The 12,725-nt window shown below is 61.3% G+C and overlaps 1 protein-coding gene across 30 annotated transcripts in view; it reads right to left on the bottom strand.

Moving 5' to 3' along the window:
• The window catches only part of FBRSL1 (fibrosin like 1), an 83,703-nt gene extending 71,556 nt beyond the window's left edge, over window positions 1–12,147 (bottom strand). For 10 of the 30 annotated variants that reach the window (XM_061142190.1, XM_061142191.1, XM_061142169.1 and 7 more), the window contains exon 1: window positions 11,718–12,130. In XM_061142190.1, coding sequence (XP_060998173.1) covers window positions 11,718–11,996 — 279 coding nt within the window. In that variant the 5' untranslated portion in view covers window positions 11,997–12,130. Of the gene's footprint in view, window positions 1–11,717 lie in introns of all 30 variants that reach the window. The other 20 variants (XM_061142179.1, XM_061142196.1, XM_061142176.1 and 17 more) reach the window with 6 other exon arrangements.
• Between the last annotated feature and the right edge of the window lie 578 nt (window positions 12,148–12,725).

The following is a 12,725-nucleotide window of genomic DNA, read 5'->3' as shown; positions in this document are numbered from 1 at the left end:
GACCCCTCCCTCCCCCTGCCACTAGCCCCAGCACCTCGGCAGGCTCTGGAAGGGCCTCAGGAAAACTCTAGGTCATCTCTCCAGACACATCGGGCCACCGCATCGTTCACGTGGTAAAAAGGACACATTTGTCAACCACGAATTGTTCTAACTTGTCACTTTTTCTGTAATTTTTTCTTAAACTACAACTAGATTGTCAGAAAACTTGAAACACCAGTGCCTCTCTCCCCCGGACTGGACTCAGTCCAGCTCCAACCCGGCCACAGCCCACAGTGGCACGTGGGGCCCCAGGACAGGACCTTCTGCGTCTGGAAGGAGTGGGGGAGCGGGAAAGCCGCCTGCCCTGACCAAGTTGCCATGCACCTGGCGTGGGCCCTGTACAAAGCTCCCCGGCTTCCACAGGCAGGAGGCCTTCTGCCACACATGTCCTGGCTCCAAGAGAGGCCCACAGCATTTCCCGCCTGAAGGTTCGAGAGGATGAACTCTAAAGCCAACGGCCCTGCCAGTTTCCTCTCCTGGAAGGAAATTTGCTATCTCAGCAGGACTTCTCTGGAGCAGGGCTCACCGGGGGCCAGACGCCGCTCCCACAGCGAGTCACTGCCCTGAGAGTGCTCCCAGAGCTACCCGGGCTTCTGTTCTATGCGTGTAGCTGGTGTGCACGAGCCAGCCCTGCCACTGGTGCCCAGGGCTGGGGCCGCCCTCGCCTGTGAGGCCCCAGTCCTGCGGTGGAGGGGGGTTGCCTGGGCCCCTTTAAAAGGCTTAGCCATGCCTGGGCACACACAGGGTCACTGCTCTGCTGGCCTCAATTTCCTCCTCTGGAGATTGGAGCAGCAGCTGTGCCCAGGCCTGCGGGGGTTTTACCCACAGCTGCTTCTGGAGCCACTCTTCAGGCCCACAATGCTTGTACTACAAGTGCTTCCGAGTACAAACGGGGCAATGAGGCACTGCCAAGGTTGTGACAATGCATGGTGAGCCAGGACGAACTCCAGTGCTCCAGGGTCTGGGGTCATGTCCACCAGCAACCCAGGAGCCTCCAGCCAGCCCCGGGGAGTGGCCAGCTCTTGCCATCACTAGAGGTGACAAGTGAGGAGACCCAGGGTGGGGTGTCCAGGTAGCCCTCAGTCAGCATGGAGGCTCCAGGCCGCACCTGCGAGCACACATGGGCAGATGCGGCCATGTAGATGCCGGCACGCTCACCCGCACGCAGGGGGCCCTCAGAGCGGGTACTGCTGGGCACGGAAGTGTACAACCCCTGGCCGCCTGAGGCAATGGCCTGGCAGTGAAGTCCCCGATTGACCAGGCCCTTAGACCCTCCCTGGACCACTGGGGTGAGGGGGAGCTGCTATGAAATCAAAGATTAGATTTTCTTGTAGCAATTTCGTGTGACTATTTTTAACTCCCCTAAATATTGATACTATGCAGCACCAATAAAATTTCAAACCGTGCTTCAGTAAACCATGAAGAGATAAAAGTAATTAAACTGGCAAACACAGACTCTGAATTGTTCCCCTCGCTGGGGGCCGAGGCTGCCTGCTCCCAAGTGGATCAGGCCCTTCCAGGCCGCAGACTCTGCAGGCAAAGGCGTGGCCACCTCTCTCCCCCTTCCACACTCTGTGAACCACCTTGGGGTCTGTTCCCCAATACCTGGGCCCCAACTCCACAGAGCTCACCCCTCCTCACCAAACGTGGACAACTCTCGCTGCCCCCTCAGCAGGGCGAGAGTGCAAACGGCCCCCGTGGACGGCCCACCTGAGGCCTCACCACTGCCTCCCCCCGCCACCTGCCCCTTCACTTCCTGGAGGGAGGCCCTGTGGGATGGCCATGTCACCCTGGGACAGGGCCAGGGCACTGGGGTGGCTGAAGTTGCCTGTCTCCCAGAACCTCCTGGACTTGAGGGCCCCAGCAGCGCTCCCCGACTCCTGTTTCAGGCACCTGCTCTCCGTGGGTCCAGGAGTTGGGGTCAAATCCCACCTGCCTGCAGTCTGAGTGTGGGCCCCACCCATCCTACCTTCAGAGCCTCACCCCGCTCACCTGGCAGGCTGCCATCTCCCATCAGAGCTCGTCTGCCCCAGGGCCTTGGCCCAGCTGCTTCCTGTGCCCTGGCATGCACATGGCTCACTGCCCCTCACCCACAAGTTTCAGCTCAACACTCCGGCACCCGCTTACCTCAGTCACATCGCAGCCTCTCCACCCTGCTCCTCTAGGCTGTGGTTCACACCCTGGGGCAGAGACTCCACGTGCAGCTGCTTCCTCCCAGTGACTGGGGGAGCCCGTGGCTTACTGCCAGGGTCTTTCCCCAGGAGGTAACCCCTTCCCCGCCCCCCACCCAGAAAGCAGTTAGCTTCTGCACTGCCCACCAGCATCCGATGCCCCCAACCCCCAAGTGACCAACTCTCCATGTCTGCCTGGGACTAAGAGGGTTCTGGAGCCATGGGACTTAAGTGCCAAAGTCAGGAAAGTCCTAGAGAAACAGGGAAGGAAAGCCTTGTGAACCATGACAAGAAGATCTGCCTCCATTTAGACAGGCTTTGCTAGAGCCCCTCCCCGCCCACACAGGGAGCAGGGGACCAAATGGGGGGCTGAGAGGGTCCTCCACCTGCCCTAACCCCCGCCCCGGGCCCTGCTCCAGGTGCCGGAAGGCCACAGGCACCTCGGGCCCCGGCCGGGGACCTGTCTGGGCTCAGGCGCTGCACTTGGAACTGGCCCAGCTGTTCTGTGGGGCCAGGTCCAGTCTCCCCTCCAGCTGCGCCACCCGGTCAGAACCTCCTCCCTGACCCGTCCCCCGCCTATGTCACACCCACACTGCCCCAGCCCCACACCCACTATGCTGACTCTCTAGGCAAGGCATCCCTGAGGGTCCCCTTGCCCTTGAGGGCTGTTTCCTGAAGACCTCACTGACACCTCCGCTGCTCTGGAAGCTTCCAGGACCTGCCTCGTTGCATCCTGGTCCCACTGTGCTGCTCCTCAGGGCCCTACCCCGAGCACCCGCCCACAGTGAGCGCGGGGCACTGAGCACCTGCTGACGTGGGCTCGGCTGGAGGGCAAATGGTCAAGGGCAGGGAGTCAGGAGCCCGGCTCCAGCAGCCTCAGCCAGTGCCTCCCAGGCCCAGCTCCTGGCACATGAGCAGGGAGCCCCTCCCAGGCCCTGTGAAGATACCCATCTCTTCCCATATCCACTAACTGAGCCCCTGCCGTCAGGACAGAGAAGAGTCACCTGGAAACAGAACATGCAGACCCACCCACCCTGTGGCTGAAGACGAGCCAGAGAGATGACTGACGACGCAGACAGAGGTCTGGGGAAACCGGAAGCGCCTGGTAGATGAGGTGGCGTGGAGGTGGACAAAGACAGCCACCTGCCCAGATCTGTGCCCAGTGGATCTGCTTGAGCCACCACCCAACACCATGTCCATGTGTGGGTGCCCCCACCCCGTGACCGGGTCCGACCCTCAGACCTGCACTACACTGGGATTTGATGGTCACTAACCACCGTTCTGACAATGACATAAGGTTAGTCTCTGCTCAGGACCCCTCAGGCCATGAGCCCCGCCCCCGGAGGCTCAGCACCCGCTCCTCCACAGCCAGACAGTGCATCCCATGCTCAACCAGGACTGCCACAGCTCCTCTCAAGCTTGTGGTCCTGGGAGCTCCCCCTCTGGCCCTGGAATCTGCACAGCTGCAGCCCAGCCCAGCGGGGGAGTGGCCAGGGCGGCTGCTGCTGAACCATCTCATGCTCGTGTTCTGTGTGGGTGGGGGATGAAGAAAAACAAGCTCAGAGAAGAGATAGGGAGGTACAGGACGGCTAGTAGGTACTTCCATCTTATCACCCCTAGATGAGGAAAGTGAGGCCCAGAGCAGGCACAGGGCCACCCCAGCTGACAGGAGGGCCTCAGAAGAAGCATCCTGAGCTTGCCCCTGGGAGATGATGAGAGCTGGGCAGGGTCCTGCAGCAGCGCTCCTTGGGTGCAGGGCCCGAGGTGAGGAGGGAGGCAGGGCCAGACCTTGAGGGGAACATGGGTTCATTCCATGGACAGCAGACAGGGGACCCCTGGGGAATCTGGGTCAGGCAGAGATGTGATCTCAGGAGTCAGGGGCCCTTGGCTTTATCCAGATGAGTCTATGAGCATTCCTGTCTGACAAATCCTCACTGGGGCTGCAGGTGGAGCCAAGACTGAGGTGAGGGCAGGCTGAGTGGAATGTGGGAAAAGCATTGGCCAGGGGCCTGCCAGGGTCTGAGGATCAGCACACAGTGCCGAGCTTGGGGGCCAGATGGGATAGCTGTGGTACGTGAGGGCAAGTAAGAGATGGGATCATGGCAGAGCCCATGGGTCCCTGTGGGGACTGGCTCTCATGAGAGGCGGGAGACCTGGGGCCAGGACCAGGAACACCCCCGCCCTCCCCCAAGGCTGGAGAGTGTCTGCAGGCAGAGTGGCAGCTGCCAGGCACCTAAGGTGGCAGAATACGTCAGATCTGGGGCAACCAGTGGGACAGGGCAGGGAGAGAGGATTCAGAACATGGCTGATGGCCACACAGGGCCGGGGCTCCTATGGGGGCTGGTCTGGAAGTCCCACCAGGAACCTGATCCCCACAGGCCCAACTCTTGACTCAGTGTGAAATTGTGAAGGCCCTCCCTCCAGAGGAAAGGAAAGGCAGGGTGGTCAGACACGCAGCCCTGGACCAGAGCGGTGAAGCCCAGGCTGGACAGGTGGGAGCCCTGCCGCTCTCTGGCTACAGAGCCTCCACCCCCAGCCCCCTCCCCCTCCGTGGTACAGCACAGACCCAGGTCCTGTGCCTGGCTCCCATCCTGCTCTGCTACTTGCCAGCCACGCAGATTCAAGAAGTGACTTAACTCGCGAGTTTTCAGAGGGGAAAACTGAGGAGAAAATGGGAACAGCACGTACCTGCTGTAGGGGATGCTGGGAGGGTGAGGTGAACCAAGGCCCTGACTGCTGTCGTTCCTGTTGCTGTGATTTTCGGCATCACCACTGACTGGGCCGTGCTCTGGGCCCCCAGCACTTCCCTGGCAATGGCACATAAATGGGGGCCCCCTGACAGGGTCACACAGGTGCCGTGCACAGATGCCTGCTCTGCTCCCCACAGCACAAGCTGCCAGGTCAACATGTGCAGCTCCGTGCAGAGTCCAGAGGGCAGTGACCGCCCTAAACATCTGTTCCAAGGAAGAAGCAGAGCTGGGGCCACTGGAGACGCTCCCCCAGGTCAAGGTCCCTCCCACATACACACACGCACAGCGGGCCACCCCCACACCCCAACCCCACGTGCACACCAGGATCCAAACCAGCTTTCCTCCCACACACACATGAAGTCCTGGTGAGCTAAACAAAACGGGAAACTCAGTGAGATTTATTTCCAGAACTACTGTGGCAAATCAGGGTCCTAGAAGATTCTCCACACCGAACTGGAACCAAATACCACATTTGTCCTAATTCTCCAAAGCACTTGATTCCACGAAGGTCTCAGATTCCAGCTCCCGGAAGGAGAAAGCATCTCAGATGACCTCGGTGACCGGTCACCGCGCACGCACCTCCTGGCCTCACAGACCTTCCATGGCCTCTCAACCTGCAAGCCCCACCCGCCTCAGCTCCTCCCCAGCACCTGCCTTGCCTTCATGGCAGATGCTGTCATCACAGCCCGTTACCTCCTTCCAGTCTCTTGCGAGTCTAGTTACCTGTCCGCCTCCTCTGCCTGGAGCCAAGCCCACAGCTGGCGCGGGGCACAAGACACAGCCAGTGCTCAATGAGTCAGGAGGGCAAGGACGGGTCAGAGCCCTCCCTGCTGGCCAGCAGTCGCTTCCAGAGGCCTGGGAGACCCACTCGAGCCTTGCGAGGCCTGCCTCGGGGCCACCACTGCCTGGGTCCCAGTGACTGAGAGCAGCGAGAGACCATTCCAAGCAACAGTCCAGGCAAGAGGGGTTGCCGAGGGCTGGGTGAGGGAGGCCACGGTTCAGTGATGCGACCCACAGTGTTGGAAACCTCTGAACGGGCAGTGGCCTGGCTCCCCAGAGGCCTCATGAAGACCGCACCTGGGGATGTGTCCTCGGGGCAGCAGATTCCCAGTCACCAAAGGTGCACAGAAAGGGGCTCCTGGCAGAGAGGTGCGGGCAGGGAGCACGGCCCAGGAAGTGTGACCACAGCAGGCAGCTGGGCCTGGCCCCCGTCCAGCTGGACTTCTGCCCCAGATGAGAGGCCAGGTGAATGCTTCAGTCTCCCCACGTGCGGAGGACCCCCAACTCCCAGGGCTCCTCACCGAGGGCGTGAACCACACGGCTCAGGGTGTCTCAGCATGTGCCGCTGCTCTCACTCGGCTGCCCCCAGCTCGGTGACCCCCACGCCCACCGTGGGGGTGGCTTCCAGACTCCAGCACCCTTCCTCCAGAAGGCAGCGAACTGCCCACCTGAACAGAATTCGCTGCGTACACGTACCTGGGCTGCGGACCCCCACCCTCCCGACAGCGCAAACGTGCACACACGGCCCAGAAACCAGAACAAGGGCAGAGAGAAAGCCGCTGCAGCTGCCACGGAGAAGCCCCCCACAACCCAGGCTACCGCCCCTCCCAGGCAAACTTGACTAGCGGGAAAGGAAGGCACCAGGCCGTGGAACCCTTTCTCTGCCACGCTCTCCCCCAGGCACAGCACAGCCTCCAGGTGCTCAGGAGAGGGTGGGAGTGGTGACAGGTGCCCACCACCCTCTCCGTCATCAGGTCCACGTGGCCTTCACTGGGGCTGGGCACAGTGTAGGTGAGACAGACAGGGAAGCCCCAGAGGCACTGAGGCCACAAGTGCCATGCACACAAGCCCCAGTCATGGGGGAACAAGGGAGTGAGCAGGCATAAGGGAGCTCAGGAAATGGCCCGGCCCCACGGGGGGCTCAAGACCCTCACCCTGTGCTCGGGGGCAGGTGAAGGTAACACGCTGACCAGCAGAGACAAGGCCACCGTCCATCAGGACTTTGGCTGCCACCATTGCTGTGTGTCACCAGTGTTCCCCTGTGACCTTACTTCCTGAGATGGACATGGGGTGATACTGGGGGACGCAGCTGAGCCCTCGAAGCCCGGTGCAGCCTTAGGCTCTGCAGTCCGGCGCCAATCTCCACAGTGCTCAGGGGGGGTCAGCCCTTCCGCAGAGGTCAGGCAGCCGGCCCCGGCCACAGCATCGCTCCTGCAGCCCACGAAAAGGCTGACCCTTCAGATGTTGGGCAGGACCACCCTCTGCTTAAGCTCAGCTTCTTCCCAAAGAGTGTCTGAAAAATGCAGCCAAGTTCAGGGGAAGATCTGTGATTTCTGTGGCCTGGGACCGTGGCGGGCAGATCCTGGGCAGGGATTTGGCCTCCCCAGGCCTCAGCTGCTTCTCTACAAAGTGGGTGTGTGAGGACAGGGAAGTCCTCAAGACAGGCGCTCAGCAGCTGCTATTGTCAAAACTGCTCCCACAAAGCTTGTCTCCCCCACGACAGGAGATGGTGATGGTGCAGAGATGCCAGGCCTGACTGAGGCTGGACCCAGAGCCCCTCCCACCCCATGATTAGCAAAACCAGTGCTGCCCTGGGCTGGTGGACACCCAGGTGGGCCGAGGGGCCATGTGGTGGCTTTGCTTTCCCTGGCTGCCAGGGTTCCCCTTGGAGGCTGTGCACCACACAACGAGCTGTGGGCCCTAGCGGAGCAGGGGCAGGGGGAGCAGCCTAACACATCCTAGGCAGGTTCCAAGCTCGGCACCACATCTCCAGCCTATGACTGCAGGCAAAGCCCCCCGCTCTCCCCAACAGGCCTCAGATTCCCCATCTGAAGAGCAAAAGGCAGCCTGAAGGAGGTGCTCTGGCCTGGAGACTTGGATGTTTTCCATGCTGAAGGCTTCTCTGGCTGCTGGCTCTCCTCACAGCGCCCAATCATCTGTATATTCTCAGCCCTGACTACCCCCGTCTGAGAGCCAGGCTGGGCACATGGCCCCCCAGGTTAACCAACAGCATGGGCTTCTGTCCATGGGCTGTGGGGGCTACATCCCAGTTCCCCACACGCCTGGCCTTGAGCACCGAGCCAGCACAGACCTCGAGCTCTCTGCCCCAAGGGGGGACTGAACCTGACTCGCAGAGCGATCACCACCACTGACCCTCCCCAATGTGGCCCAGGAAAGGGGGTGTCCTGGCAACCTTCACTGACTCCCCCACCCCCACGGGTTCATGTCCAGGCCTGAACCCACCCCTCAGTGGGCATAAGGCCCACATCCCAAGCTGGGAAGGGTTCCATTATTTTCGGGGGAAACACACAGCGAGCCCCTGGACGGCTCCAAAGGCTGGGAGCAGTGGGGCCGGGCCAGGATCAGCTGCCCACACACCACTGTCCACCTGCCGATGTGCCAGAGGCAGGAGCAGGGTTTCTCAAGCACAACTCTATGTGGAGCAGGTCACGAACGGCTTCAGGGTGTATGTTTTGTGGATTATAAAAGCTACACGTGTTGATCAAAACGTAAGAAACAGAGAATTAGAGAAAGGAAGTCGCCTGTGACCACAGCTATAACTTTGGGTGTTTTCCTTTCCATCTCTATTCCCGGGTACACACGTCCCAGACATATGTACAGATGTGGCAAATAACCTTTTCCTCCTGCAAAAAGGAGAGTCACAAGACTACAAGTGTGGTTATAGCTGCATAACATACTCTGAAAAGGCCAGGAGCTGGGGACAGGAGTTACTGAAGAAGACTGAGTCTGGTGTTAACTTTTTTCAAAATATACCTTTTCATAAAAAGTTACTTGAACCAGGTAAAAGTGTTTTGCTGTTTGAAAAGCAAACGAACAAAGAATCATATGGATGCCAAACCAGAAGAGTGGTTCTAGTGCCAAACGCTCTCTCCAGACCTCAAGAACATGGAGGAACATGGAGGGCAAGGGCCGGCTGCCCTGAGGGAAAGCCCTGGGAAAAAGATGTCCTGTGCCACCCCAACCACAGGGCCCCTATCCCATGGCAATCTGCTCACTGTCCCCACCTGGATAAATGGAAAACCGGAAAGCTGATAGGGGACGAGGGCTTAGGTGTGCGACCCCGTGCCCAGACCATGACTTCTGCACACTCTCAGCTCAGACATTGGATTCCAGTGGAGATAACCCTACTCCCAAGACTGTGTCCATGTCCTGAGCCAGACAGACTTGGGGCCCCTCCTCAGTCGACAACACCCCTGCCACATTATGGAGCGCCTGCTGGGTCCACGGCACTTAACAGAGGTGGCCAGTGATCTTCTCAGTTGCCCCAGAGGCAGGCACCTGTGTCAGCCTTCCTCTGGAGCAGACACAGGGACATGGGGTTGAGGGTGAGGGGGCCTAGGACCTGCCCAGGACACAGGGTGGAGGGGGCCTTCCCAGGACATAGAGGGATAGGGAGCCTGGAGAGACTGGGGTGGGGGCCTGCATCCTCAGGACAAAGATAAGGAGGCCCCGAGGGACACTGGCACTCTGCACAGGCCCCCACACCTGACATTAGGTTATGCTCCAAGGGTGGCAGCTTGCATCCACATAGAGGCCAAGACAGACTCGCGAGGGCTTGGCAGAACTTCAAGATGGGGCACACCGAGGTCCTGACACGGCAGGCGACGGGCCTCAGTGTCCCCATGTATGCAATGGGGACAAGCAGGTTCAGAACAGCACCTGGTAGAGGGAGTACTCGTTTGCTGCGTGCTGTGACTATCAGCCTTATTATGAATTATCTGAACTCTGGGGGAAAACCACTACGCTTTAGCAAGAAATGAGGCCAAACAAGCGGGCTGATCTAGAAGTTCTGACTTGTTCAGAAGCCCCGTACTTTCCAAGACAGGCAGACCCCTCCCTGGCTCAGAAGGGCAGAGAAAGGTGTGTGGAGCGGCCCGGCGTGATGCGGCTGCGTGAATGCCAAGCAGAAAGCAAGCTCAGTCTCACCATGACCTGGCTGGGGCTGGTCTGAGCCGGCAGAAGTCCCCTCACACTGTGTGTCCCCTGAGGCAGGAGGGGTACAGCCAGGGGTGTACCCTGGGGTGCAGGGAGTGCAGGCAGTGTGTGGGATACTGAGTAGGTGCAGCCTCCCTGAGCCTGTTTCTCCTCTCACTGGTTCACTCCAAGAACATGGGGGCACGAAGACCCTCAGTGGAAACACACAGGCTCGGTGCCTGCTCTCCTTCAGCTACAAGTTCTGGAGCGTCAAAACAGCAGACAGCTTCAGAAAGAGTGGGAACTGGCGGCAAAGACTGTGTGAAATAACAAGGGGAGATGCACAGCTTGGGGGGAAGGGATGCTGCTTCAGGCCATGCCCAGAGACAGCCTCTCTGAGTGCCATTTGCACTGAGACAGGAAGGCGCCGAAGAGCCCAGAGAGTGGGAACAGCAAGTTCAGAGGCCCTGAGGCAGAACCTGCAAGGGGCTGACGCGCCGGTGTGAGAGGATGTCAGGTGGCAGAGGCCAGCTGATGGGGTGCAGGGCCCTGGAGGCAACAGTAAGCGTTTTTGTCTTTACCCCACCTGACAGGGCGGTTCCGCATCTGGAAGGTGGGTGGTGTATCCACTCTTACAGGCCGCAGGGCAGGACCTGGCTTGAAAACTCAGCCCTGGGGCCTCCCTTCCCCAGGACAGAGCCTAGGCCTGCACCACCACACCCCGACAGAGGGTGTTAGCTGAGGACCCCTAGGCCCAGGAGCCATCCCAGGCTTCCCAGATGAGCACAACAGGGGACCTGGGGCGGTGTTAGCACAGGCTCTGACACAAGTGCATCCATGCGTCCAGACAAAAAGTGGCAAACCTGTTCCCGGGCCACCTGTCCCTGGCTGCCAGCACCTGACCCTGAGGCTCTCTACAGAGGCGGGGCAACCCTGGAAAGGGGACCACTGCAGAGACCTGCAGTGTGGGAACTTCCTCTCCCCCAAAGCTTAGCTTCTGAGACTGGGGAGCCCTAGGCCACTGGCCCCCAACTTCTCAGAAAAGAGGAACTGTTAACTAAGCATTTCCTGGGACCCCAAACCCCACAGACGCTGGTCCCCCGAAATAAGTGCTGTCGAGGGTCCCTGGAGGGTAAAGGGGCTGGCTAGCTGACTGGGGCTCACAGGACTCCCAGGCCAGGCAGCATTCCTACCCAGGCCAGTTCTAGGAGACAAGAGCTCCCGACCAGTGCACTTGCCAGCTCTGACAGCATTCATTTCCTTCTCCACTCACTTGGTTTCAGGCGAGAAGGGACGTTATTTGCTCAACAAATATTGTCCACAATAACTCAACCAGACAAGCAATATTTTCTGCCATCCTAATAACCACGCAGCACACAGAGGTGGCAGACAGAAGGGGCTAAAATATGACCCTCCCTCTCCGCGTGTGAACAGAAACCTCGAGGAGAGGGAGGAGGAGAACAGGAAGAACCCTCAAGTATCCATTTTATCACGGCCTCCATGCAAGTTCAGCAGTGCTCACCTCCCTAGCACATCCTGAACCGAATCAAGTGATATTTTGGCAACATAAACACAATTGAAAAAAGACTGAGTAGCCAGGCAGTCCCCAGTTTGGACAGTATAATTTAGAGATTTTTCTCCCCAGCTCCTTAAAACACCAACAGGCCCGCACCCCCCGCAGGGGGCCGGGTCCTCCCGGAGCAACCCTCTAGGCGCTTGGGGCCCATGCAGCCCTGGGAGACCTACGGGGGTGGGTGTGCCCATGCCCCAGGGGCTTCTCTCTCGCGACTCCGCGGCAGCATGCTCGCGGGGGCCCACCTACCTCCAAGGCCTCCAGCGTGCTGAAGCTGGCGATGGCGAAGCCGTCGATGACCTCTTCCTCCTGCGAGCTGGACTCGCGGCGGCGGCGGCGCGGGGGGCGCGCGGCGGCGGCGCGGGGCGGGGGCGCGCGGGGCAGGCCCGTGTTCTCCTTGCCGGGCCCGGGCTCAGGCTCATCCCCCGACGACGCGCTCTGGTCGCGGGCGTCGCGGGCCGCCTCCCGGCGCCGGCCACGGTCCCGCTGCGCGCGCGAGCGCCGGCTCTGGCGGACCTTGGCCTCCATGGCGCGCGGTGACCTTGCGGCCGCGCCGTCGGGCTCCCGCTCCGCTGCCGCTGCGCTACTCGGCCCCGCCGGGCTTGTTGCGGTCCGCGCGGACTCGGGCCCTGGGCGGCGGCGGGCGGCGGGTCGGGCCGGACATGCCGCGCGGGTAGCCTCAGCCCCGGGCCCTGCGCGGCCTGGGCGCCCCGGCGCGGGAGGCCGCGCGCATCGGCGGGGCGGCCGGCGCTCAGCGGCCCTCGGCCGCGGCCCCGAGGGCACGCCCCATGCGCGACTGGCGGCGGGCGAAGGCTGGGCTGAGGCCCGACAGGCGGGCAGGCGGGCGGGGCGCTGACCGGGGCTGAGGCGCCGGGGCTCGTGAGGCGGCGGTGGCAGCGGCGCCCCGAGCGGATAACAACTGACGTACTTCCGTCAGGCAGCCGGCGCCAGAGGAAGTGGGCGCTTCAGCGGAGCCGACGCGAGCCCCGCCCCGCCCCGGGCCCGCCCCCTCCTGGCCCCGCCCAGGCCGCGCTCTGCCTCTTCAGCCTGGCCCCACCGCCCCGCCTCCGGCCCCACCCCACAGGCCCGCCCCGCCCTTACCCCGCCCCTTGGGGGAGGGAGCTGGGAGGCCGCGCCCCTCCCCGCCCCTCCGCGCGCACCTGGGCGGGCGTCCTTGCACGTGGGAGGTGTAGGGAGGTGAGGTGCTGCCCCTGGCTTTCTGTTTGCCTGTTTTGGGAGGGGCGGGGTGTGCGTCAC

This window comes from Dama dama, chromosome 5, assembly GCF_033118175.1.
Source record: "Dama dama isolate Ldn47 chromosome 5, ASM3311817v1, whole genome shotgun sequence".
In the NCBI taxonomy this organism is placed as follows: domain Eukaryota; kingdom Metazoa; phylum Chordata; class Mammalia; order Artiodactyla; family Cervidae; genus Dama; species Dama dama.
The sequence above is the reverse complement of the archived record's forward strand: the minus strand, read 5'-3'. Positions and strand labels throughout refer to the sequence as shown.